The 26074-nt window shown below is 64.1% G+C and overlaps 1 protein-coding gene across 2 annotated transcripts in view; it reads left to right on the forward strand.

Moving 5' to 3' along the window:
* Positions 1-12315: 12315 nt before the first annotated feature.
* GLRA1 (glycine receptor alpha 1) overlaps positions 12316-26074 on the forward strand; it is a gene marked incomplete at both ends in the record, with an annotated part of 33304 nt that continues 19545 nt past the window's right edge. For both annotated transcript variants that reach the window (XM_084242854.1, XM_084242855.1), the window contains 2 exons: positions 12316-12371; positions 25273-25400. In XM_084242854.1, the coding sequence (XP_084098980.1) occupies positions 12316-12371; positions 25273-25400 (184 nt within the window). The remainder of the gene's footprint in view (positions 12372-25272; positions 25401-26074) is intronic.

Consider the following 26074-nt stretch of genomic DNA (forward strand, 5'->3'; position numbering starts at 1 on the left):
CACCGGCAGCAGCGTCACCTTTTCATCCTCATAGCAAGGGCACCGCTGCCGCCCCCGAAGGAGAAACAGAGTCTCTGTGAGCCAGACCCTCTCTCGCGAAGTCCTGCCGCGGAGACCGAGGGAGAGGATGCAGGCGGCAGGGAGACACTCCCTGCCCGTGGCTCTAGGGACAGGGGGACACGAGGACAAGGGGGGACACAGATGTCCTTGAACAGGTGGGCAGCCCCGCTGGGGGGCGGCACTCTGGAGGGTTCCAGGTCCTGGCCCAGCCGCCGGTCCCAGGCCACACCTCCGGCCTGAGCTATCACAAGCCCTCCCGCCCTGCGCGGCCCAAGTAAACCCCTGAGCCCAGTGCCCTGGACACCTGTTCCCAGCCCCAGCCACAGCAAAGGCTAGGATCAGTCCTCGGCTCATGGGTCTGGAAGGAAAACAGCCCCATCTTCGTCTGTGTACAAGTGAGCTTCCGGGGGCCTCTCCTGGTGGCGCAGTGGTTGAGCGCTGGGCTGTGAAGCTGCCCACAGCCTCTGCAACACCAGTTCGATCCCCGGCCTCCAGAGAGGGTCCCACGTGGCCTGGACCAATCCTGCTGCCCGCTGCTCCCCTCAGCAGTGTACTTCGTCAGTCTACCTGCTCTGCTCCCCGCTCTGGTGAATTCTCTCACCCTCCCGAGCTTCTGACTGTACCCAGTGCATGTATAAATAAATAAATAAATCTTAAAAAAACAAAAAACAAATGAGCTTCTGGAAGGCCCAGAGTCGGGGTCCCTCTGCCTCCTTCTGGGAACCGGGGCTCACCACAGTCCTGTGCAGGGCGGGGGGAGAGGAAGGTGATTTCCTCAGGGAAGCCCTCAACACCACATCCTTCCCGAGGGAGGGTTCGGCTCCCAGGCGCCAAGGAGGAGGCGCAAGCAGACCCTACGCGGGTCTCCAAACCTCGGGGTTTGCTGCCCTGACCTTGGTGGGCAGCGGAACTTCCTAAACGGGGACCTCGGCTTCTGTCCTGGCTGGGCAGTACTGACCTTGGGCAAAGCGGCCGGACTGCAGGGGTGGCTGACCCCTCCGCCCTGGGCCCGCTCGGGCAGAGGTCACACGGGCAGGCCGGGCCTGGGCCGCGGGGCACTGAGGGGTCAGCAGGAGCAGCCTTCTCGCCCCCCCTAAGGAATTCCACAACCCCTGGCCCTGAGACTGTGACGCACAAAGAAACAGGGTGAACAAGACCTCGCCGGGGCCGACCTCGCTGGGACCCACTCGAGGGGCCCCTGGGAGCATCGAGGCCGCTGCCCCCGCCAGAGAAGAGGCCAGCGCTGGCCCTCGCCTCCGGCTTGCGACTTGGCAACCTTCTCAGGGCCTATTTTTCCCTTTTTTCTTCAAGTGACTTAAACTGAGCTGTTGCTTGGGCCAAAAAAAAAAAAAAAAAAAAAAAAACGCAGCTGAAGTCCGCAGCCTTCCCTCCAGAAGATAAATTATGTTGGTTTTTGCAGTGAGTGAATTGGGGCAGGAGAGAGATTTCACCAGAATAAAATGTTCTGGGCTGAGAGGTGGCTTGAAGTCCACCTGCTCCGCTGCAGGCCGGCTGGCGGGGGCCGGGGCAGCACAGGGGGCCCTGCCCGCACCCCAAGGCTGTGCCCCGCCCCATGTGAAACTTCCAGCGAGTGGGGAGGAAACAGCCCCCCTCCTGCTGAGGGAAGACACTGCTAGAGACCAGACACCTGCCTCCGCAGCCCCAGGCCGGAGGAGGCCACGCCCCAGGCCGGAGGCGGCCACGCCCCAGGCCGGAGGAGGCCACGCCCCCAGGCCGGAGGAGGCCACGCCCCAGGCCGGAGGAGGCCACGCCCCAGGCCGGAGGAGGCCACGCCCCAGGCCGGAGGAGGCCACGCCCCAGGCCGGAGGAGGTCACGCCCCCAGGCCGGAGCAGGCCACGCCCCAGGCCAGAGGAGGCCACGCCCCCGGCAGGGAGGCCACGCCCACGAGCCCAGCGTTGCGGGCGCCGGGAGACCGGCACCCCCGCAGCAGCCCCAGGGCCCCGGTTCTCCCCAGGCCCCCGCCGTGAGGGGAGTGGGGGGGAGGCCGCCGCCCCCGAGCCGCCCCCTCAGAGCTGGGCAGGCCCGGCCCTTCCTGAGGAAACCCGGGCTGCGAGGCGGCGAGACCGGCCTCCACCCGCCGCTCTGCAGCCGGGGAGCAGCCACGCCACGGAGGGGGACCCCGAGTCTCCGGGGCTCCCCTCCACCCCCAGGTCCCCCTCTTGGGGAGTTGGCGCAGAGCCGCAGGATGAGCGCTCCCGAGACTCACCCAGACGCCCGGCCGGGCCGCGGGGGCTCGGGGGGGCTGTGCCGGCCGCCGGCCTCTCTCGGGTCCGCCGCCCCCTGCGGTCGCGCACACACGGCCTCCGGTCGCCCTCCTGTGTTGGGGCCCCCGCCCGCCTCCCCGGACCCCCGCCGGCCTCCCCGGGCCCGACCAGGGCCGCATCCCCGCAGACAGGCCGGGCTCGAGGAGACCTGAGGCGCCCGGGCAGCGACCCGGCCCGACACGGGACCATCCGACACCTGCGGCGCCAGGTCGCGTGCAGGTGGCGCAGGGGCTCCCGTCCCAAGGAAGAAGGGGTGTCCCTGGCTGCTGAGGGGGCCCTGCGGGTGGCTGGGAGGGAGCCTGAGGGGGCCCCGCCCGTGGCTCCCCCGGCAGAGCCGCCTGCACCTGCCTGGACGCGCCTGCTGCCAGGCCCTGTGCCCACAGGGCGGGACGGCCCGGCGCCAGGACCTGCTGGGCCGGCGCTGTCTGCAGCTCCCCCCTCCCGGAGAGCTGGGGCCCGAAGTCACCATCTTCGGAGGAGCCCCGGCGAGGGGCTCCATGGCAGCAGCGGCAGCAGCCGGTCGGAGCGGAGCGCCCCAGCGCGAGCCGGGCCCCAGCACTGCCCAGCCTCCCGCCTCAGCAGAGCAACCCCGCGAGGCGCAGTCACAGGCGGGCGGGGCGCCCACGTTAGCCCCCCATCCCGGCCTCAGGAGGCGGCTCACGAGAGACCTGATGCTTAGGACTTGTTGAGTTTCCTGCCAGGAGCCTCGCGGGTGGTCAGCCCTGCACAGGCCCCCGCCCCGCCCCATCATTCCCAGCACCTGAGAGCCGAGGCCCAGCCGGAGGGCAGGAGCAGGAGGCGCTGCGGGGTCAGGTGTGCACAGGTGTTGTCTGTCCACACAGCACAACCCTCCTGCTCGTGCACGAGCCGCACGGCGCAGGAAAGCCGCTGGTGTCGGCACCCACACATCAGAACGCCCCTTAACTGAAACAGCCAGAGAGGTCAGGGTTGGGGCAGGCAGGTGCCCAGCCGCTGTCTTGGGGAAGCAGCCTGCACCGCTGCAGCCCGACTCCCCTGTGCTGGCTCTGCTTCTCCACCTCGCTTGGGGGGAGGCGGCAGGGGTTCTCCCATCGCACCTCAAAGCCCTGAGTCCAGAGAGGTGTGATGGGCTGGACCGAGAGCCAGGCTCAGGGCGGGACACTGACTAACAGGCCAGCGGGGCCCACCCAGACCCGCCCGGGGGTGAGGGGTGAGCCCCAGGAATGGGCATGAGGGCAGGTGGGGCAACAGCAGCATCAGGGCTAAGCACCCCCGGGGATGGCCAGAGGAGAAACCACAACGGCCCAGGGAACGGCCTCCAGCGCAGGGAGGCGGCACCACAGACTAGCAGGACGCCCACTCCAGCATGTCACCTGACTGTCCGCGGCAGGTCACACGCCTGTGGAGGCAGCCGGTGGCGGGAGCACTGGTCACCGTGTCCAAGGAGGACAGTGCTTGGTCCAGAGCCCAAGGGGAACGTGACAGGCAGCGGATACCTGGAGACGCCTGGCTGCCGTGCAGGTGCGCGAGTGTGCACGTGTACGTGCGTGTGCGTGTGCACGTACGTGCACCTGTGCGTGCACGTGAGTGCGTGCGCACGTGTGGCTCCAGCATAAACAATTGCAAACAGACATGCCTGGGCCCTCCCAGGTGGGGGTGTTTGCCAGGGAACACAGGCAGCTAGTCCAGAAAGACGCGCGTCCAGGGCAGCAGCCGCAGCCGGCAGGGCCTGGACACACCCGCCGACACAGGCCTGGGTGTAGAGAGGACGCCCCTGGCCGTTGGTGACGACAGGGTGGGCTAGGCGCCTGCCCCGCGGATGGGCCGGAGCAGGAGGACAAGCACTGGGGCTCTGCTCCCGCGTGGAGTGCGGACAAGACGAGGCGCGGCCAGAGAAGCAAAGCAGGGCCGCCGGGGGCGGGGACGGAGCGGCGGGGGGACCGGGCGGTGGTCAGTGCACCGTGGTGGACAGGACTTCGGTGGATACTCGTAAAGGCGACGCCCTGGAATCCAAGGGCTCTCGCAAACCGTGTCACTTCCAGAGAAATAAAAAGGTATTTTTCAATAAAATCAGAATGTTGAGGCCGTGGGGGCACGAAGGCAGACATGAGAGGGACGGTCAGAGAAGGCAACTCGGCAGTGGGCGCTGAGCAGTGCTGAGCCCCCCGCACCCCCCCGGATGACTCCAGGCCCCCCGTGTCTCCCCGCGACCCAGGCCCCCGGCGTCCCCCCACAGCCCAGCCCCCCACACCCTCCCTGGATGACTCCAGGCGCTCGCAGCAAAGCACCAGCACCACGTAAGCGGGTCCAGCGGCCAACGTTGCGTTTAAAACACCAGGCGAGCGACACGCCGATGGCTGAGCCAGACCCGGACATCAGACGGGAGCTTGAAACAATCACGACTGTGTCCCTGAGAATAGGTGAAAAGAGGAAGCATTTCTCCAGGGAACTGGAATCTAATTTTATATACGAGCAAAAAGAAGCGAGTGGAGATGCAAGCCTGAAAATTAAAACAATTGAAATTAATTCAATTTGTGTGTAAAATCGCCTGAACCCGCAGAAGGCAGGCGCCGGCGTGGAGGGGAGCAGGGCCGGCCCAGCCCGTGGGGTCGGGGCGAGGAGGGAGCAGCGGGCGACGCGCCCTCCGCGGGGACAGGCCTCTGCGCGCCGAGGTCTCGTCCCGAGGCTGGGGAGCCTCCGGGCAGTGGTGGACAGAGGAGTCGGGGGCTGCGCAGGGCAGGTGCCCGGCCCGAGGGAGCCACTGCAGCGGGGCTCACACCTGCCGGCCGGCGGGGGCTCCGGGAAGGAAACCGCAGCAGCGCTGGAAAGAGACTCTGGGTCGGCATCACCCGCCGCCTGGGCGTGAGCAGCCGCGGCCAGACCAGGCTGAGCCAGCAGGGCCTCCCTGGCCACGCAGAGGGCGGGACAGCCCCTCGGCCCCCACCCCGGGCGCCCTCTTGGGCTCGGGCAGAAGCGGGTGTGCGCGGTTCTGAATGGGATTGAATGATTTTCTTGCTCAAAGTTATTTTTCGAAGAGGAATTTCACTGAACCATTGTGGCGCATAACAAATGTTTGGAGAATTGTTCTCAAGCACAAAAATTGGAAGGATCGTTATTTTCAAACTTGACTCCAGGAGGCGAGAGCGCCCGCGCCCCCGAAGCCCGCTGATAAGCAGCAGGCCGGAGTCGCCCGCCCTCGGGCCCGTGTCCTTGCGTTTAATCTCTTCTGTTTAGTTCTAGAATGAATTGTGTTCAGCCGCTTAGCGAGGGAAAAGGGGAGAGCAGGACCGGGCGCATCACGCACAACGCACAGAGGCCACAGTCGGCGGCACGTCACCGCCAGCAGGAGCGTGGGGCTGGGCCGGCGCCGCGCCGGGCCGGCCCTCGGGACACGCGGGGTTGCCGTCCTTCCTGGCCCCCGAAGGCCGCAGCGCTGGTGGCCGGGACACGAGGCCGGGTTTCGGGCTGAATCCTGCTGGAACAGAGCGCCCGCCGGGCACGGGACGCAGCCTGGGGCGAGCTGTAAGCAGACGTGCCAGAAAACAAGGCCTGGAAGTCGGCGAAGCCTCCATTTCAAAAAGGCGGAAAAGAAACAAATTAAGCTCCCCAAATGCCTGTGTTGAGAACACAGAAGACAAAATTATGACATCGAAAAAAATTAAAGCTTTTTGAAGTGACCGATAAAACGGCTAATCCCCTGGCGGGAATAAGGCAAGACAGAGAAGGCAGAAGTCGCCGCCGGGACAGGAGGACACAGCGCCGGGCGCCAGACGGACACACAGCGGGTCACTCTGTGCGGACGGTGCGAGGCTGCGCTCGGAATGCCCAGGAAAGTCCGCCGGCGCGAGGAGCGCCCGCCTCCGCCCTCAGAGGCCACTAAGCGGGGGGACCCTGGGGGACGGCTCCCTCCAGACCCTCCCTGCCCAGGGGCTCACCAGGGACCCCCCAGACATGCAGACAAGGAGCAACACCAACCTTCCAGAGACGGCTCTGAAACGCTCACGGCCTGTTGATCCCGAAACACTCGCTAGGCCCAGAGTTAATCAAGGACACAGCCGGGGAGACGCCGCCGAGCGGAAGTGCTGGAAACCCGGCGGGCAGGGCCCGAGAGACACACAGGGCTCCGTGGCCCAGTGACCTGGGCATCGCCAGGTGCTGGCCCACCCACGAGCGGCTCGGGATGCCAGAAGACTTTCCTCTGCGTGGCTCCCCCTGGGCTGCAGCACCCCGGTGCCTGGGACGGAGAGAGGGGCTTGTCTGGTGAAACGCGAAGGCGCAAATCCTTTGTTGACACGTCAGCACCAGAGCAGCCGCAGGCCCAGGGCCTGTGCGCAGAGCAGAGGTGCTTTTTACCCCACCGAACGCGCCCCGGCGGAAACGCAGGAAGCAGCGTGTCCTTGGCAAAGCCCGACGCAGCGCCCTGGCAGGTCCGAAGTCGGGTCTTTATTTTTTCAATTTGTCAATTTATTTACTTTTTTTTTTTAAGATTTATTTATTTATTTATTTGTTTATTTATCTATACAAGCACTGGGCACAGTCAGAAGCGCGGGAGGGTGAGAGAATTCACCAGAGCCAGAGCGGGGAGCAGAGCAGGCAGAAGGACCGAAGGACACTGCGGAGGGGAGCAGCGGGCGGCAGGAGAGGTCTGCGCGCCATGCGGGACCCTCCTCCGGTGGCCGGGGAGCAGCCGGGGATCGAACCTTTGAGATAACAGTTGGATCCCCACCAGGCAGCTCCACCCGGGTGCACCCCCCACCCAGTCTTCTGCCTACTGAGCCCCCTGCCCTCTTGCTCCTCACCACCCCAGCTCCCCCTCTGGAGGCCTCAGGCCCCATCCGCCGGCAGGGCTCTTTGGCCGCTGTGCTCCACATGCCAGCGGCCCCGCCTGCTGGTTATCCTCGTCCTGACTGTTCCACCGCGCACCGCCCTCCAGCTCCGTCCGTGTTGCTGCGAGTGGCAGGACTCATGTTTGTTGACCACTGAGTAGTATTCCGTGGCGCCTGCTGAGGGCCCGACGTGAGAGCGCCACGACAGACCGCTGCTGGGCAACGTCAGCAAAGGAAGGCAGCCAGTGCCTGTGGCTGGGCAGGAGAGGCTGCAGCCGCCTCCTGGGAGGGCCGGCCCTGGCTCCAGGCCATGCGCATCACAGGACCCCGGCCAGTCAGGCAAGCAGCTGGCGCCCCAGCCCCGCCTCGGCACCAGGCACCACGAGCCCCGGGTGGGTGCCCGGCGAAGCGGCAAGCGGCACTGACAGCGCAGCTGTCCTCTCCCTTTGTTCTTCGCTCACCCCCTTCACGGCCTCCTGAGCTGCAGCCTGGGCAGGTGGGTGCAGCCCCGGCCTCTGCATCTTGCTCTGCGTGCCCTTCACCCCGGCGGGAGCAAACAGCCGGGCACAGTCCCCTCATGCACCACCGGGGGCCTGGATCCCATCCCGAGTCGGAGACTCGCCAACGAGGAGTCACCTTGTGGGGAAGAGGCAGGGCCCTTCCTCGGGGGCCCTCCCACCCCACCCCTCCCCCTGCCTCCCTCGACCCCAACCTGCCCACTGCATGCTGGGCCAGACCTCCGGGTCCCGGTGCTGCGCTCCCCCCTCTGGCCCCGCTGGGAATAGAAGGGGACATCCTGACACGCTTTGGGGGAGGCGCCATCTAGACCGGGGTCTTGCAGACCCGCAGGCCTGCGGCCCCCTCCTCGCGGCCCCACACGGTGGACGCACTGGCCGCGCCCCTCTCCTGGGGCTGTGGGCTCCCCACTGCTGGGCGACGTGCTGTCCTGGCCGTACAAGGCTCTGGCCTCGCCTCCTCCTGCAGCGATTCAAAGAGCCCCTTTCTAGAGGGTCCCCATGACAGGCCCTCTGGGGGGCCTCCCTGATACTCTCCCCTCCTCCCTGCATTTCCTTTTGACCCTGAGCGTCGTCTCGCTCCCCTCCGAGTCCGGGCTGCATGGCGGGCTCCGTGGGGTGCGGCTGTCCTGGGGCTAGGCGGGCCGGCCGGTGTGCCGTGAGAACGGGCCTCTTCGGGCGGCGAGGTGGGTCTCGAGCTCATCCGAACGGGCCCAGACGTAGTGGGACTCAGTGGTCGAGCAGCAGTGTTGGCCCGGGGCTGCCGCGCACGCCCCGTGGTCACTGGGCGAGGAGGCCACGTGCCACGTCTTCTCTGCATCCCCAGGCCGGGAACATGAGCCTCGCCGGCCTCAGCCAGCTTCGTCCTCTGCCCGGCACTGCCCAGGCTTGGGAGATGGACCTAAAGTACCAACATGCGCCCCAACCCCCAGCCCGCAGCAGTGTGTGGTTGAAGTGACCACATGGGGTGCAGACTGGCCCAGCCCCTCCGGGGGCCTGGGGGGTTCTGCCATCTTGAACCTGGAGCTGCCAGATGACCCAGAGCTTCCACCCCCGGGAGTCTGCCCAGAGGTCACAGCGCACTGACTCGGAAGCAAACCCCCCCCACCCCGCGTTCACTGCAGCACAGTCACAGCAGCCGAGGCCCGGAAAGGACCCCATGCCCCGAACAGGAGTGGCTGGAGAAGGTGGGGCCTACGCAGTGGACGCTCCTCGGCCATCAGAAAAGATGAACGCTTGCCTTTCGCGGCGGCAAGGATGGGGCTGAAGGGATGACGCTCAGCGAAACAGTCGGAGGAGGACGAATATCGATGGTCGCCCTGGCGCGTGGAACGTGGAGACACGGAACAAGGGGCAGCAGGAGGACAGCACGTGCAGGCTGACCGCAGCCCGGGCACCCCGCGGGGAGGGGCGGGCGAGGGGACGGAACGGGGCGGGAGGAGCACGAGGGCCGGGAGACAGGCCGGGGAGCCGGGGGGCCGCGGTGTGGGGAGCCACGGGACCACGCCCGAGGGGAGAATCAAGCGCCGTCCAGAAATGAACCACGACAGAAGAAAATAAATAAGTTTCCATTTTTAAAAAGCAAACTGGCCCACATAGTACAGGGAGGGGGTGTGATGTTCGCAAAGGCGGGAGCTGTGTGGCGAGGGGTATCGCGGGGCTCACAGCCCGGCCCAAAGACCGTCCGCACTGACCCGCTCAGCAGCTGCGTGCTCCCGGCGCGTGGGCCGCGTCACACTGCGGCCACCGGCCCGGTCTGGGGAGACCGTCGGCTCATGCCCACGCGAAAACAGGGTCCCCCAGGGCTGACAAGCATCACAGCCCAACACCCCCCCCACCACACACACACACACACACACACACACACACACACACACACACACACGGCAGCCCCGCAAGGAGGAGCCCCGGGCTAGGCGCGCCCGAGCTGCGCACGCAGGCGCTTCCTGCAGGGTAAGGCGAGGGTGGAGGGGAGCTCAGGGTCTGACCTGCCTCCAGGGGTCACAGCCTGGACGCAGGCACGTTGGCAAACACGAGTGTACACACACACACGTGCGCCTCAGGTCGCCTCGATTAGGTAAGACCCAAATCACAAATCAATTTGCACACGCAGAAGAGTGGTCTTGCCCCAGCACACGCACAAAGGCACACGCACGGACACAGACACGTTTGCAGATACAACGCCCACCCCAAGCGCGCTTGGGAAGGGAGGCGGTGGGGACGCTGGCCAGTGGCCGGCACAGAAGGCACGCCGGCAGGGCGGGACAGGCGGACAGACGGCTGGCTAGGCAGCAGGTAGGAAGGTAGGTAGGAAGGTAGGTAGGTAGGAAACCAGATGGATAGAGAGGTGATAGTGTGGTAGGCAGGCAGGTAGATGGACAGACAGACAGGTAAGTCCGTGGGAGAGCAGGCAGGCAGGCAGAAGAGCAGACGATGGCTGGACGGATACGCAGATGATAGGTAGGTAGGTGGAAGGCAGGCAGGTGGGTAAGTAGGTAATGATTTATAAATCCCTATCAGGCTGGCAGGAATACCTATTTTCAAAGCAAAATTTCCTTTTCAGTCACTACACAGAAGCTCCTGGAAATCTAAGCAGCCCATCACTGTCTGGTTTGTAGAGGCCAGTGAAAGAGGGAGGGCTGGGTGCGCTGCTCAGCTGGGGGGGAGAGCCCGCCTGGCAGGAGACTGCAGGGAAGGGCTGGGCTTAGAGAGAGCTGAGCTGCGAACTGTTCTCAGGAGAACCAGCTTCCAACGCTCACGGGAGTTCCACAAGCTCCAGGGGCAGAGGAGCTGCCCTCTCAGCGGCTGGGAGGGGAGACCCCCGAGGCCCGTCATTTCAAATCAGCCAGAAAATCTTACAGCGGCTATTATGCCACTGAAGTCCAGTAGCTTGAAGAAAATCTGATTAACTCCACCTCCCCAGCTGGGCGCTCGGGTGAAATGTGTAGTTGGTTTCTGGGACCCAACAAGGTGGGGAGACAGAGAAGAAGCAAGGGAAGAAGCCGGAGCTCCTCCAGCCACTGGGGAGGGGGTGGGGAGCCATGATGCCACTGCAGCGTCCAGTCCCAGCAGAACACGTCTGTCCCGCTGGGAGAGAGCGAGTCTTCCATGCCCCAAAGAGGCGGGCGCAGCAGGGAGGCCGGGCCGGCTCCCTCTTGACCCTGGAAACAGCTCCTGGAAACGGCTGGGCTCGAGGAATTTCTCCTGGGATTCCCTGCAGCAGAGCCTTGGGGTGGGGGTGGGGGCTCTACCTTATCAACCAGACTTCTTCCTGAGACCTCTCCTTTCCTTGGGACATTAAAACTCCAGTTTCCCTAAAGAAACTCAGGGCTCTGCTTCAGCTCTTCCCTGTTCAAAAGATAAACTGAGCCCAGAGCATTTCTGAGCCAGGTGGCCATTTTTGTCTCACTCTCATACAAGCACATTCTTTCACAATCAAAACAACATTTTGAGAGACCTGCGAGAGCAGCCCCACAGCCTTCGGCAGGCAGCCCACCCGCTGCAGAGGAGAGAGGAGCGTTCAGTCCAGCGCCAGCGCTGCAAGTGTTAACTCGACCCAGCAGAGGCCATTGGCCCGGGACTGGGGAGGGAGCTGGGCTCGCAGCCGCAGGCCAATGAGCGCCTCGAGTGGGAGGGTTTGAAGATACTAAGGAGTTTCCCCCCTTTTTTTCTCTCCGCCCCCTCCCATCGGCCTTGTCCCCCCCCCCATCCCCCACGCCACCAGTTTGTTAAATTAATGCGGTAAGAAAGTCTGAAGATCTGAGGAGTCCAGGCTGGAGGAAGACGGGCGGCTGGGCAAGCGGTGATGCATCTCAAGTCCTGAGCTCCTGAGCCGGGTCGCCATGGAGCCAGGCAGCCCCTGAAACTTGCCCTGCGCTTTCTCAGCCCGCAGCCCTGAGCGATGGGACAAGGACCCTGCAGCGACCATAACTTATTCGGCGGGGACCCCACAATCAGGATCGCCAGGCGACAGCAGACCGGCACGCAGGCAGGGGGACGCGATTCCAGGACTGGGTCGCGATGCGCCAGGCTGGCACACTCTCCTGGCTTTAACTGAAGGCGGCACCATCGGGGGCGCTCCCCCCAAGCCGGCCAGCCAGGAGCAGTGAGCCCTGCTCTCTCTGCCCAAGATGCTCGCCCAGCCTGGCCGTCCGAGGCCCGCGCTCTGATCTGCACCGATTTTTCTTCCTTGCACGGAGCTGGCCGTTTAAACCGAAAAACAGGGGTGGAAAAGGAAATCTACCCGCCCCCCCAAACGTGCCGCCGGCGCCGCAGGGACCCGCGGACGCGCCGGAGTTTAACAAACAGCGACCGCGCCGGGCAGCAGCCGGGCGCTCTCCGCGGTGCTGAACCCCGGGCGGCAGCCGGGCGCTCTCCGCGGTGCTGAACCCCGGGCGGCAGCCGGGCGCTCTCCGCGGTGCTGAACCCCGGGCGGCAGCCGGGCGCTCTCCGCGGTGCTGAACCCCGGCAGCCGCCGGGCGCTCTCCGCGGTGCTGAACCGCCGGCGCCGCGCCCTCCAGGCCCGCCCGGCGCCCGCCGCCCCTCGCCCGGGATTGTTTTTCCCAGTAGCGCCCGCTGGTTTTCCAAGTGCCAAGCTGAAATACTGTCTCCCCCATAACTCGGGGACTACAAAGCACAAGGACCTGAAAATGTGCAGCTTCAATACTCTTCGACTCTACCTATGGGAGACCATTGTATTCGTCAGGTATGCGATTTTCTACTGACCACATCACTGCCGGGTCGGGGGAGGAGGCGCCGGCTCTGCCCGCGGCCCCTCGTTGTGGGGAGGGGGTGCTGAATGCCGCGGCGATCGGTGCTTCCATCTCCACCCCCCACCCCGCCCGCAGGGTGTCTGGCTGGTGCGTGGAGTCTGCGCCCCGCGCCCCGCGGCCACTGCCTGTTTCTTGTGATTTGTTGGTCCCCCGCCTGCGGCCCCCGCCGCGCCCCTGCCCCAGGCCCCCCGCATGCCGGCCCCCACTGGGCTGAGGACTTGAAGGGGAGCTTTAGGAGTTGCTCAGTTTAATTAGGACTGCATTCTCTCTACACCGCAGTGCCGAGCACCGCCTCTCCCGTCTGGGAGCCCAGCGACAACTAGCGGTGACGGGGGAGGTTGCGCCGAGTCCTGGACACTGGACGTGTCGTTTTCTCTCCTTTTTGTTGTTGTTTTCCTTTTCTGCGGGGGGCGGGAGGGGAGGGTGCGGAGGCTTTGCTGGCAAACAATAGTGTGACGACCTCAGGTTGTAAAACGCTCAACTCGGGCGAAGGAGCCTTTTCAGAAGCAGGTTCTGGGGGAAATTGCCCTTTGGAAACTTTGACACCCTCCCCCTCACCTTGCCAAACTCCACCGAGGGGCTGCAGACCCTGGGCTGGGAGCGGCAGTTGTGTGGTCTGCTTCTGGATTTCTGCCTCTCCCAGATTCCGTAATTGAGTTCCCCCACCGCTTGGCTCCCAAGCTGAAATCTCCTACCTACAGGCTCAGCTTATGCTGGCACAAGGGAAAGTGAAAAATCACCTCTTTGGGAAGCACTGATAGAGACAGTCCCCCTGGAAGTGCTGGACCGTGCCGTCCTCAGAGATGCTTATGATAAACTCCATTTCTATGAATTGAAAAAAATGGTTCTTCTTCCACGGCCTGCAGAGACCATCAATCTTGCTTGCGTGCGATGCCTGCCTCTCACGAGGTGCCGGCGCTGGCTTCACAGTCACTGGAGAAACCCGCTCCGCGTTTTTAAAAAATGAGTAAACACCGAATGTCATTCTCTCCTATCGTAAAACAGCAAATAATTTTTTACACGTTGTAGAGAACCCCACACGTACAGTGTGGTATCTTTGACAGACACGCTGGCTGGTTTATTAAATGAATGACCCCCCCCCCCAATTGGGAGGGTGCGTGAGCCTCTCTTCATGCCTTCTTTGGAGATGGTCACAACCGTCCTGAGGTGCCCAGTGCTAAAGCTTATAATCTCTGGTCCAAATAATTCTTGGGTAGGCCCAGCTCTGCCCACCACCCGGGTGCAAATAGCCAGGGAGTCAGAACGGAGAAAGTGCAAGGGCCGGCCTGAGAGGAGCCGCTTCCTCAGGGGAGAGGGCAGGGAGGCCCTGCAGCTCAATGAGGGTATCAGGTGCTGTCTCCCCCAGCCCCGAGGACTGGGAGACGCCGCGGAGGTGGGTGCTGGTAACGTTCGTGTGCAAATTGATTCTCCGTTTGGCTTACCCGGACGGCTGAGCCAGAGAGATTAAAGAGCAAATTAATAGGACCAAACACACCGCCCCCGCCTTGACTAGCAGTGGGTTACGCTTGCTTCCCGCTCCTGGGCAGTGCCTGCCGCAAAGGGAGACGCGGGCCCGCAGGCTGGCAGCTGACCCCGTACCCGAAACACAGGCCCCTGGCTCGTTCCTCCAGGGAGCTCCTAGGGCCTCACCGCTGCCCGCGCCCACGCTCGGGGGCGGCGTCATGGCCGCAGGGGTGGGGGCGGGGCGGGCACCGTCCCCCAGAGGGACTGTTGTTTGGGAAATGTCTGGAAACATAACAAAAACAAACTCGAGCTAAGGACGTGCCCTCGGAAATTGTCCAGAGAGCTGGGGGCGGGAGGGAAGGCGCTGGGGGCTCTCCGTCTACGCGGCATTTCCAGCCTAACTCCCATTCCGCAGACTTCAGGGGACGCTATAGACGGGGCTCGTCAGGATGCAGGCGGGGCGGCTCCCGGCGGGCCCCTGGGAACAGCCCTCCTCCCAGGGCAGGCCCTGAGCGGACGGGCCAGTCGGTCATCTCGGCGCCCAGGTCTCTTTCCATTAAGTGATGCCCAGTGCCGGCCCTGCGGGGGCGGGAGCCCAGGGGCAGAAGGAGGCCTCTGACTGCACTAGCGCTGCCGCACCAGCGTGGAGCCTGCCTGCGAGGCGGCAACAGTGACGGCAAAACAAACGGAGCAGAGGGCGGGGAGGGCAGAGGAGGAGCGAGCCGGAGCCGCGGGTCCCGGGCCCTGGCACCGCCACACCCCAGCCCACGGAAGGTGTGGCCATCTGGCCGGAGCCCCCGCCTGGTGCTTAAAGGCCAGAGGTCCGAGATGGGCCTTTCCGCAGCGATGGGCCCGTCCGCAGCCTGGTCAGGACAACGGGAGAGGACACTGCCTCCCGGCTAGTGCCAGCGAGGGGCCTTGTTTGGATCCCCAGAGCCCTTGCAGGGGCTCAGGGCGACCCGGGAAGGCTCTCACCTCCCGGGTAACCGGAGTAAACCTGCGTCCCGTCACCGCGTTGCCCATCTGGGCCCACGAGCAGGACGGCCTTTGTTTGAGGACGGTCCTGTGCCCTGGAAGGCGTCCAGCAGCGGCCATGGTGCCGGAGCTGCCCCTCCCCCCGTAACAAACTGGGCGGTGGGGGCACAACTGCCCGCCAGGGGCCCTGGGCAGGGCGGCCAGGGCTGTCAGTCAGCTGCTCCCGTGGACTAACGACAGCCAGCAGCAAAGCCCCTCCTGAAACACACGCTGCGCCGACGAGCACAAAGGGCCTGTCTGCACGTGAGCGGCAGCCGAGCAAAAGGGGAGCCCGCCTGTCCTGGTGGCTGCCCCGCGGGTGCTGCCCGCTCGCCTGGACAGAGGGGCCCTCGCTGGCCGAGAGCTCGCCACCCCAGGAGGCACTCTGCACACAGAGGGCCGGGGGACCCGGCGGGTGGGCTGTCTCACTCCTTGGCTCTGAGCCCCTAGCTGGAAGGTTTTCCACGGCAGGGCCCCCCGGCCTCCGTGTCTCCACGCTCCAGCCAGGGCCAGTGACCCTGGCCGTCTCCACCTGAGGGCACAGCCACATCCCCCAGACCTTACCCTCAGCATTTGGCCACAGCAGGGAGCGTCTCGGAGCTTCTGGAAGGGCCAAGGCCTTTTTCCTAGGGAGAGACCCGGCTGCCCAACGTGCATCAGGGCAGCCACAACCCTGAGGACCAGGACGGGGACACGCGCGTTTTCTCGGTGGGGGCCTTGATGCGGCCTACAGGCTGGTGACGTGGCGCGGAGTGGGCACACTTGCAGGTCCCTGACCTCTGGGGACCATCCAAGAGCTGGCATCTGAGACCACCCAGTGACAGGGACGTCAAGGCCCCTGGGCAGCCCCTTGCTGCAGCAGCTGCTGCCCCCCAGCCCACCCCCAGCTCTCCCTCCCCGCCCCCAGCTCTCCCTCCCCCGGGACTCAGTTTCCTCCCAGCCCAGACACTGGCTCCGCCCTCTGCGCTCCCTCCAGCCTCAGGCGACATCTCCAGTAGAGCGAGAGGCCCCACCACAACCCCCTTCCCGAGCCTGGCTTCCCCCTAACGGGCAGAATGTCCCAAGCCCGCCTCTGCAGGGAAGATGGAGGCCACAGGCGCAGCCTGTCCTTGCAGAGAGGGGGACGCGGCTCCCTTCAAAGGGGCCCCGAGCCTCTCCAGGGACAGCCCGCCTCCCGTGACTGTCGCGCCTGTGTGCGTCCCTGACTTCACTCCTCCGTCAGCGGCAGCACCAGGGTGATTTCTGAGATGGATGGCGACTGCCGCTGGCCGGCCTGCGCAGCTCTGCGGGTTTCTGCTGCTTTGGGCAAAGCAGCCTCGGGCCAAAGGGCGGAGACGGGGTCCAGAATCCAGCACACGCGTGACCCACCCTCAGGCCCCAGCTTTCAAGTGAAGAAAGTCTCCCTCCTCCCTCCCGCCCTTCCCCCGCCCTCCCCCTTCTAAGCAGTGATCTGTGGAGGAGGGGCTCCTCCTCCAAAAGGCTATTCTTTTGTTACTTTGTTTGCCAAACCCATTCATCATTAACTTATTTCCACATCTTACCCACCAAGGGCACCATGGTGTCAGCTGTGCTGGCCATGGGGAGAAGCCCACTGCCCCTGGAGCTGACCGCAGAGTGAGGACAGAGGCTCTGGTGGCCCTCAGGCCATGTCAGAGCAAATCTCGGCCTCTCAGCATCTTTGAAGTGTTTAGAAAGGCTTCTGGGTCCTCGTGTTACTAGTGAATGAGCCGCCAGGTGCCCAGGGACCCTACTTGGGAAATGCTACCTGTGATTTATTCTCTGTCCTCCAAAGAAGCGTGGGGATGAACCGACAATGTCCTTCGTGCGGGCGACTCTGGCTCCGCGTGGCCTGGCGCCTTCTGGCAGGAACAGGGCAGCGGGCCGGGGCAGGAGGGAGCCCGTGGGTGCAGGTGTGTGAGCAGAGACCAAGTCCGCCTCCCGGGAGAAGCCTCCGGGGAGAAGCCAGCCCGGGGGGACTGTGACTTGTGATTTGCTGCCCAAAGTGGACGGGATGCAGGGGCCGCCGAGCTGGTCTCTGTGAGGGCCAGGACCCCCCGCGCCCCCACACTCAGGCCTGCCCCCCTTGGATAACGAAATGGCCCGGATAACACCAGGCAACGAAGACCCAGGCCTCGCCACAGGGCCCTTGGAAGGAGGTCACCTTGGTTACGTAAGAGCCGGTTTCGGGACCAGAGCGGCCTGGGACAGCAGCGCCCGCAGCCGCCTGCCAGGGACCGGCCCAGACAGGCCGTGGGCCGAGCACAGGATGTCTGTCCCAGCCTGCGCCTCCCCAGACCTCGCGGGAACAAAGGCCCAGGAGGGCGGCCTCCGGCTCTGCAGCGCCAGGCTGGGGAGGTGGCCCTGGGGGCGCTGGGGGCCTGGGGCCCCAGAGCCTTTGAAAGGCCTCATAAAAGGGCCCTTTGTGGCTTCCTGAGTGGATACGGCCGGGTCTCCCGAGGCTAATTCAGCGTGATTAGATTACCTCCCGCTTTTGAATTCGGCTGTTTCTCAGTGTCTGTTGCTAAATGAGTTTAGTCTTAACGGTAAAGCAGTCACCACCGGCTGAGAAGTGGCCGGCGGCCCCTCCGCCTCGCCTGGGGCGACCGCAGACACTCAGAGCTGTGTCCTGGGGACGCAGCCCGTGGCCGGTCAGCCTCACACCCGCTCTGCCCTGCCACTCGGCAGGGACTGGGCAGAAATGCAGCCACAGCAGACGCCGGAGGCGGAATCCCCGGGGACGGCCGTGAGGCTGAGGGCTCTGCAGCCCCAGCCCCAGCATCCAGGCCAGCATGTCCCTGAGGCCCAGGGAGGAGGTGCTGATGCCAGCCTGGGGGGGGGGGGGGCGCTGTGGCACTGTGGTGCTCTCAGACCCCAAACACGCACCTCAGGGGCCAAGGTCTGAGTGGGGAGACTCCGTGGTGCCAACGGGGGCCTGGGGCGCCTGACGCCATGGACTGCGACTGCGTCACTCTGTGGAGGAGGAGCCCGTAAAGGGCCCTGGGGTGAAGGAGGCCCCGCCCACACCTGCACAGCCCCGAGTGCTCCCGCCAGCCAGCCCGAAAGCACGGCACCCGGGGCCCTGCCCGCCCATGCACGAGCCTCGCCTGGGGAGGGTCCTCAGATGGCCCCATCCGAAAGGGGTGGGCGGGTCCCTACAGCTCTCGTCCCATGGCTGGGGATGTGGCTGGGAAAAGGGACCCCACAGGGGGCCTGTGGGACTGATGGAGGGGGTGGCCCGGCACCCCGAGGCACTCTGTACAGCGTGACGGGAGGCCAGGACCCCACTGCTCAGAGACTGCGCCCCTTCCTCCGCCCATCGTCGACCAGAGCGCCATCCCTCCTTCTCCTGCCCCTGACCTCTCCATCCCTCTGCAGAGCGCTCAGGGCCTGAGTCCAGAGAGAAGCCCTGTGCCCCGCCCCGCCATGTGCAGCCCCTGGGCAGCAGCGCCCGGGCCTCTCTCTCAAAAGCAGCCCAGCTCACGGTCTCACAGCCACGCCCCTGCGTGAGCGTCCAGGCCCCGGGGAGCACACAGGACAGAGGCACCGCCCGTTGGAAGTGGGGAGAGAGAGGTGGGGGCAGTGGCCACAACAAACCACGCTGGCCCCTCAGGCAACGCGCAGCTAACCACTGCCCATCCTGCCCACACGCCCTGACCGCCCCGCCTGGACGCCCCCAAAGCCCACACACCCTGACTGCACCATCTGGGAGCCCCCCCCCCGGAGCCACGCACTGCACCCCGGGCTGCCCCCGCCTACTCCACCCACAGACGCGCCAATCTGCCCTTCAGATGCTTCTCCCCCTTCGTCTGCAGCATTTCAGTCTCCCCGAGAGTCGTCTGCAGTGTGAAAGGATCCTGATGACCCATCACTTTAGGACTGAGCAGCACGGGCAGGTGGGCCCTGCCCTGCCCAGGTCCAGCTCAGCCTTGAGGCTGCCTCCAGCCATGGCCTCCTGGGAGAAGCACAGGCCTCCTGTCCCACCCCATGGCACGACACGCCTTCCTGGCCCCAAGCTGTAGCATCACACTGACCCCCTGGACCGTGTCCTGCGGGGCTGTGAACTGGCCAGGCCCGGGGTGCATGTGAAACAGGGGCACACCCTGGTGTCCCCCAGAGAGCACGTGGGCCAGACAGGCATGTGCACCCAGTCAGAGATGTCCCCCGCTCTCTGGTCCCGCAGCAGCCCGGCCCGCGCCCCACAGTCCTGCTGGGCCTCACTGTGACCCCTGTCCTGCTCCACAGTGAACAGCTGGGGGCCCGGTCGGCCTGCCTGTGTAGTGGGGCCGGCCGGTGCCAGCCCCGGCCCCCAGCATCCGTGCTGCGTGCTGCACACCCACCCGGGAAGGCTGCTCCCAGCCTGGACAGGCCCCCTCAGAGGCCTCAGGACAGGGACAGTCTTAGCGGTGCAGCAGTCCTGGGCTCCACCGTCAAGACCCGAACACGGGGCAGGAAACTCCGCTCGGGGCCAAGGAAGGGCTGTCTGGTGCCCGAGGACGGCGGCTCGGGGCAGAGAGCGGCAGAGAGTGGACGCAGGCTCCGCGCGTGGGCCTCAAGCTGGGCAGCCTGGGAGAGGGCCAGCGCCCCCAGCCCCACGGAGCCAGCCCGTCGCTCCACCCACCTCGTCCGTGTGACAGATGGGCAGGTCCCGGGCACACACCAGGACAGGGGGTGCCCTGTGTGCCGTCGGTCTGCACCCACCTCTCCTGGCCCTTGCTGCCCTCCCCACACGGCCGGCCTGACTTGCTCCTTCCAGGCCCCACAGCCGCCCCTCTGGCCTTGTGTCACCCTGAAATCAAGTTGTCTCCAGGAAATCCGGCGGGGGGTGGGGAGGGTGGTCTGGCCTGTGAGGGGCCAGCGGGCTGTGAACCCTGAGCCCCTCCCCTCCTCTGTGAGGCCGTGGGGGATGGCCCCACCGGGCGGCCCCCACAGGAGGAAGGCAAAGCAGGAACGCGGGGCTCTCTGGACGGGAGGCTGCGTGGCCCGTTCCTGTGCGCGTTTGCAAGGAACCCTCCTGCTCAGGACCAGGACCAGCCCCTGCCCCCGCCCCCGGGGGCGCCAAGGCCAGAGGGGAGCCGACAGTGGGCGATACCCAAGCCAGCGAGGACGGGGGCCTGACCCGAGCCACCCCTAAATCCACGGAGCACAGTGGGATGTCAGCGGGGCTGGATGGTTTTCTTTGCCGTGAATCCTGTTTTACCAGGCGCCGGAGTTGGCCGATTCTGCTAGGATGCTGGTAAAGTTCACCGTAAGCGGAACACAGCTCACGAGCTGTCGGGCCGGCAAGGCACAGAGCAGGGTCTCTATACCCCGGCAGACGGGTCGGGAGAGTCCCGGAGCCCTCGGTGGCTTTTCAGGCTTTTGTTGAGCTTTTACCAGGTACGCGGCAGGCAGGGGCCCGGGGGCTGGGAGGCAGGCAGGGGGTCGGGGGGCTGGCAGGTGTGCTGGGAGGCTGGCAGGGGTGCCGGGAGGCTGGCAGGGGTGCCCGGAGGCTGGCAGGGGTGCCAGGAGGCTGGCAGGGGTGCCGGGAGGCTGGCAGGGGTGCCGGGAGGCTGGCAGGGGTGCCCGGAGGCAGGCAGGGGGTCGGGGGTCTGGCAGGGGTGCCGGGAGGCTGGTAGGCCTCCCAGCCCCCAGCGAGTCCTCGCTCCTCCTGGGCTCTCGGGGTCTCTCACGGCGCCCGCTGCTCCCCTGCTGTGTTGCTGCTCTTAGTCCCCTCTTCTGCTGGCTCCGTTCCGCTGACGTCTCCGTGACGCCACCCCTATAAGCCAGTCCCAGCCCAGGTGCGCCCACCTACGCTGCCCACACCCACTCCAGGTGCCGCCCTCAGCCACGCGTGCAGGGCCGCAGGGATCCCTCGTCAACGCTGACGGCGGGAGGGGGCAGCCTGGCACCTTCTCTCCTACCCTACACGAGCCAAAGAAATAAGAATCTTGATTTGGGCAAAACGTGATGTGAGGTGCAAGGGACTTGGGGACCCCGAGCTCCCCCGTCCTGTCAGCTCCGCCACGGGCCCCGTGGAAAGCGTCAGAAACTCAAAGAAATAGTTAAGAGGATTTCCAGGTGGGCCTCCTCGCCCTGTGGACCGGCTGTACTTTTCCAGTGTGCACTCATTACTTTCATCGCCAGAGGAAATGCTCCTCGCCGGAGGGTGGAGAGAGCCCTGTCGAGGCAGCCGGCCAGCCGGGAGGATGCCTGGCTGGACGGTGTCCACCTGGGCACCGACTCCTCCGTTACATCAGAGGATCTTAATCCTATGGATTGAAAGGCCAAAGTGATGCTATTAATTTAGTGGTTACTGGCTACGCCAGGGAGTGGCCAGAGCCACCTGTCCACCAGGCGCTGCTGCTGGGGGTGGGGGGCGATGCAGAGAAGCCTCCAGAAGCTCCCACCCACGCCCCCTCACAGCCCAGGTCAGCCAGTGCTCTGGATCCATGCAGTCAGATGGCGCGTCCACAGTGTTCCAGGCACCAGCACGCCCCGAGAGCTGGGGGCGCAGGGCAGGAAGGCAAGAAGCCTGGGAGAGCCCTCAGGACCCGGCGGCCTGTGCTGCAGCCCCCACCCTGGCGCCGGGGCTGGCCAGCCCCTCCCTGCCAGCTTGGGGCCCTCGGCACGCCCGAATTCCCCTCAGAGTCTCCCTACAGCAGCCTGTTCTCAGCCACAGACGAGCAGAGCTATGGGCAGACGCAAGCAGGACCAGCCTCCCAGCACATCTGGATGCTGCCCAGGCCGCACCCAAGCCCTCCCGTGAGGGGCCCCGGGGTGCGCCGCAAACCACCATCCCCGCCGAGCTCCACTTCTCTGAAAACAGAGAAGCAGCGGCTCTTCCTTTTGTGCAAGTCAAAGAGCACAGGTAACACTCATGCCCGTCCACCTGCAGGGTGCTGGCCCCCTGGGGGAGGTCCTGGCCCCCGCGGGGTGCCTGACCATCAGCAGCCACGATCCCATCCCCCTGATTTGGCCGGAGCCAGTTCCACACTGTGAGGTGAGGCGGCTGCGTCCACGTCCAGCTGCTGTACGCGGCGCTGCAGTGACCACGTGGGCACGGGCTCTAGCTGAAGCTGATGTCCCTTGGCCAGACCCCAACCATGGGAGCCCCGCGGCCATCCAGGACCCCAGGGGCCGCACCAGCTCCCCCTCCCACCACATGGCTCCTTCCTCACGGCACCCCTGAGTTTCCGTCCTGAAGTGGTGAGGTGGCATCTCACCATGGTGGCGACCGGCTGTCCCTTGCTAGAAGCGAGAGTCAGCATTTTTTTCTGGGCTGTTGGCCTCCTGGCCTCGTCTTTGGTGGACTGTCCACTCGGACCCTGCTGTCTGTCCGGTTGGGCTGCCTCCCCTTCTGTCGGGCTGGACGTGCTCGCTGTGTGCCGTGGACGTGTGATGCATAAAAAGCTTCTTTTAATCAGTCGATCTTTTCAATCTGCTAATATTTTCTTTCTCTGTGGAAAAGCTTTTACATGTGAGACGATCCCACTTGTTTGTTTTTGCTTTTATTCCCCTTGCTGTGGGGCGTTACTTTGACGCCGTGGCGTGTCCACGCGGGCACCAGTGTTTCCGTCCATGTATTTTATTGTTTTGGGTCTTCTTTTTAAATCTTTAATCCAGTTTGAATTTACGTTTGTGTGTGGAATTAGAGAGTGACCCAGCTTCATTCTTTCACATGTGGCGTCCAGTAGTCCCAGCTCCACTTGTTACCAAAGACTCCGCTTTCTCCGTGGCGTAGACCTCACGCCTCAGTCATTAACTAGTATTGTACATGCACGGGCTCATTCTGGGCTTTCAACTCTGCCCCATTGATCTTGTGTCTAGTTTTATTCCAACGCCATATTGTTTGGGGTTTTTTAGTTGTTGTTTTTCTTTCCCTTTTTTTTTTTTTTTAAAGATTTATTTATTTATGCAAGCACTGGGTACAGTCAGAAGCGCGGGAGGGTGAGAGAATCCACCAGAGCCAGAGCGGAGAGCAGAACAGGCAGAAGGACCGAAGGACACTGCTGAGGGGAGCAGCGGGCGGCAGGAGAGGTCTGCACGCCATGTGGGACCCTCGCCGGTGGCCGGGGATCGAACCGGCGCTGCAGAGGCTGCGGGCAGCTTCGCAGCCCAGAGCTCAACCGCTGCGCCACCGGGGAGGCCCACTGTTGTTCTTTTACACTCTGAAAGGACAGGGTTACTAGGAAAAGGAGAGAGAGAAAAAGGCACGTGCACAGTCACAGGTGGCCGGAGCGCTGCCCACTGCCACTTTGTTTTAATTAGTGTTGCTTTATCATAGAATTTAAAATCAAGAAACACAGTATCTCCATTTTTCTTTTTTTTCTGGGGACGACTTTAGCTATGTACAGTCTTTATGGTTCCGTATAAATTTTACTGATTTTTGGTCAATTTATTGAAGAATATATTTGAAATTTGAATGGGGATTACATCAAATCCACACATGGTTTTTCGTAATAGAGTCATTTTGACTATATCGATGCTCCTTCCATGAACATGGCGAGAAGAACATCTCTATTTTTTGTTCTTTATCTTTTAATAATGTCCCGTAGTTTATGTTGTATAAATCCTTCACCTCCTTAGTGAGATTGATTCCCATGTATTTAATTCTTTTTCATGTGATTGTGAATGGAATTATTTTCTTAGTTTCTTTTTCTTCTCACTCATTATTTGCATATAAAAATGCAACACACTTGTATGTCGATAATGTATCTTCCCACTTTACTATATTCAGTTATTTTTTTCTAACAGTTTTTTGATATTTAGGACTTTCTACATGTAATATATTGTCTGCAAATCTTTTTCAATTGGATTCCTTTAACTTCATGCTTTTGACTGGCTAGGCAAGACGGCTAATACTTGATTAGGCAGAAGAAGTGACACGGGCATCCTTTGCCTTGTTCCTGGTTTTGCAGGGAAAGATTTCAGTTTTCCACCGGTCCATATAATAGTGACCTGGGGTTTGTCATGCACAACCTTTGTCCTATTGAGGGGCCCCTCCTAGCCCACCTAACCTGCTGCTTCTACCCTACGTGGGGCTCTAGGTCGCAGACAACCCCCCGGCGGCCTGGTGTGTACCCTGTGACTTCTACCCTTTCTTAGTGTTGCCGTGGTGTGTTATAGGGATTGATCTGTGTCTATTAAACCATCCCTGACCCCTAGAATAGTAACTACGGGGAAATTCTGAGAGGTGATTTAATAGTAGCCAAGAAGGGGTCACCCCTGTCCCCACCTTTCTGGAGTGTCTCCCTCAACAAGGAGCTGCTGCCGGACCGGCTCTGGGGTGCTGGCCAGGTGCTGCCCTGCGCCAGGACCTCAAGCAGGCCACCTGGGCGTCACCTCAGCGTGGTGCTGTCATGGAGGCGCTGCCACAGGGGCAAGGCTGGAAGCTCTGGACTGGAATGGACCCACACGCTGAGGCGTGCGCACGAGCAGGCTTCAGGCTGCACCAGGCCCGCACTTTACGGCCCCCAGAGCTCCTGGATTCTCCCGCTGAGTCTGAGTCATGAGACAGGCAACCGGGGGCAGAGCATCCCTCGGCGCTTGCAGGCCTCTGTCCCCGGGAGGCCGTGGGGAGCCGCCTCCAGAGAGAGCTTCAAGCCTGCTGTGGGCTCTGTCTGAGCCTCCCCTGGAGCCTCGCCCGGACTCGGGGTCGTGCAGGGGCCGGGCAGGCGCGCAGTGAAGTGGGGGCGGCGGTCACGCCCTCAGCCCTGCACGTGCCCATCTGTGCTTGTCCTGGTGCCGCTCCTCCTCGGCTGAGGCTACCTTCTGCCCGACGTCACTGGCTCAAGCCTCTGCAGGGGCCAGACTGCAGAGGGCCCGGAGGGGGAGGTGCGGGGACACTTCCCAAGTGAGGGGGGACATTGGGGTGCAGGGGCGGCTGCCGTGGGGCTGGCATCGGTGACAAGGGAGAAGCGTGAGGACAGCTGACGGGGCACTGGGGCCGGGCGCTCTGGGGGCTGTGGATGTGCTGAGAGACGGAAGTTTCTGTGCCCCTGCAGGTCAGCGGGCGTCGCCCAGGGTGGCCTGCGGTGTCAGGGCCAGGATGGGGCTGCTCTGCCGAGGCGGCCCCGCACTGACGCCCAGCTGCTTGCTGGGCTCAGCACCCCCTGCAGGGGCAGGCACCGGAGCCACTTAGCAGGCGCTGCTCGGCCTGAGTGTGCTGGGCGCCTCAAAAAGACCGCCTGTGAGGGCCCCGGGGGCTTGGGGGTCGCGCTTGCAGGGGCCACGCTCACTGCACCTCAAGGCCCCGACCTCATAGGAAGCCCCGAACTTGGGGGCAAGGTGGGCTGAGCTGCAGCCAACATACATCAGGACACGCCCAGGCTGGGACCGTGCAGGGAGAGTCACCCTCCACCTTCCTCTCTCTCCCAGCCTGGCCGCTTCTAAGGAGGCCGACGCTGCCCGCTCCACGCCCAAGGCCATGTCCCCCTCGGATTTCCTGGACAAGCTGATGGGGAGGACGTCCGGATACGACGCCAGGATCAGGCCCAACTTCAAAGGTAGAGAAAATGTCCGTCCAGCCCTGCCCGGGCACAGGAGAGGGGAGCGGCGCTGCGGCAGGTGGCAGGCAGGAGCCCGGCCCCCCCCTCCCCCGCAGCTGCCCCGGCATGACCGTCCCACTGGCCCCCGGACCCCACAAAGCTTGGGAATCCAACCCAACTGTGCTGCCACAACCCGGCCAGCGTGTGGGTTAAACCACAGGAGAGCGCCCCGGACAGCCACATCCAGGCACCCCGCATGCGCCCGCCCTGGGCCCACGAGCAGGCGGCCAGGCTGCCCGAGCCCCACCGACCAGCCCCTCACCCTTCCCCCGCACCAACGCAGCCCCACCCAAGGCCCCCTCAAGCCAGGGCACCCAGGAGGGCAAGCAGCGCAGCCCTGTGACCCTGCACACGGGGGCCGCGTGGCCCAGGAGCCCCCCGAAGGGGCCTGCTGGGCCGGGGGCCCGGCCGGACATTCTGCAGGGCAGGGGTGGGGGCCGGAGCGCACGGCTGTGTGGCAGGGAAGGCAGGACGGGGCATCAAGGGGGGTCTGGTCCCCACTGGCCTGAGGACCCCCAAGTGTCCGGCCTCAGTGTGCCCCACGGAGTGACCGTCCTTCGGGCCGGCTGCCCCCAGAGCTCTCCGGGCCTCCAGGCCGGGGGTGCACCAGCACGGACGCCGCCGCGGTCAAA

Source organism: Talpa europaea (genome assembly GCF_964194135.1).
Source record: "Talpa europaea genome assembly, chromosome: 9".
Classification (NCBI taxonomy): Eukaryota; Metazoa; Chordata; class Mammalia; order Eulipotyphla; family Talpidae; genus Talpa; species Talpa europaea.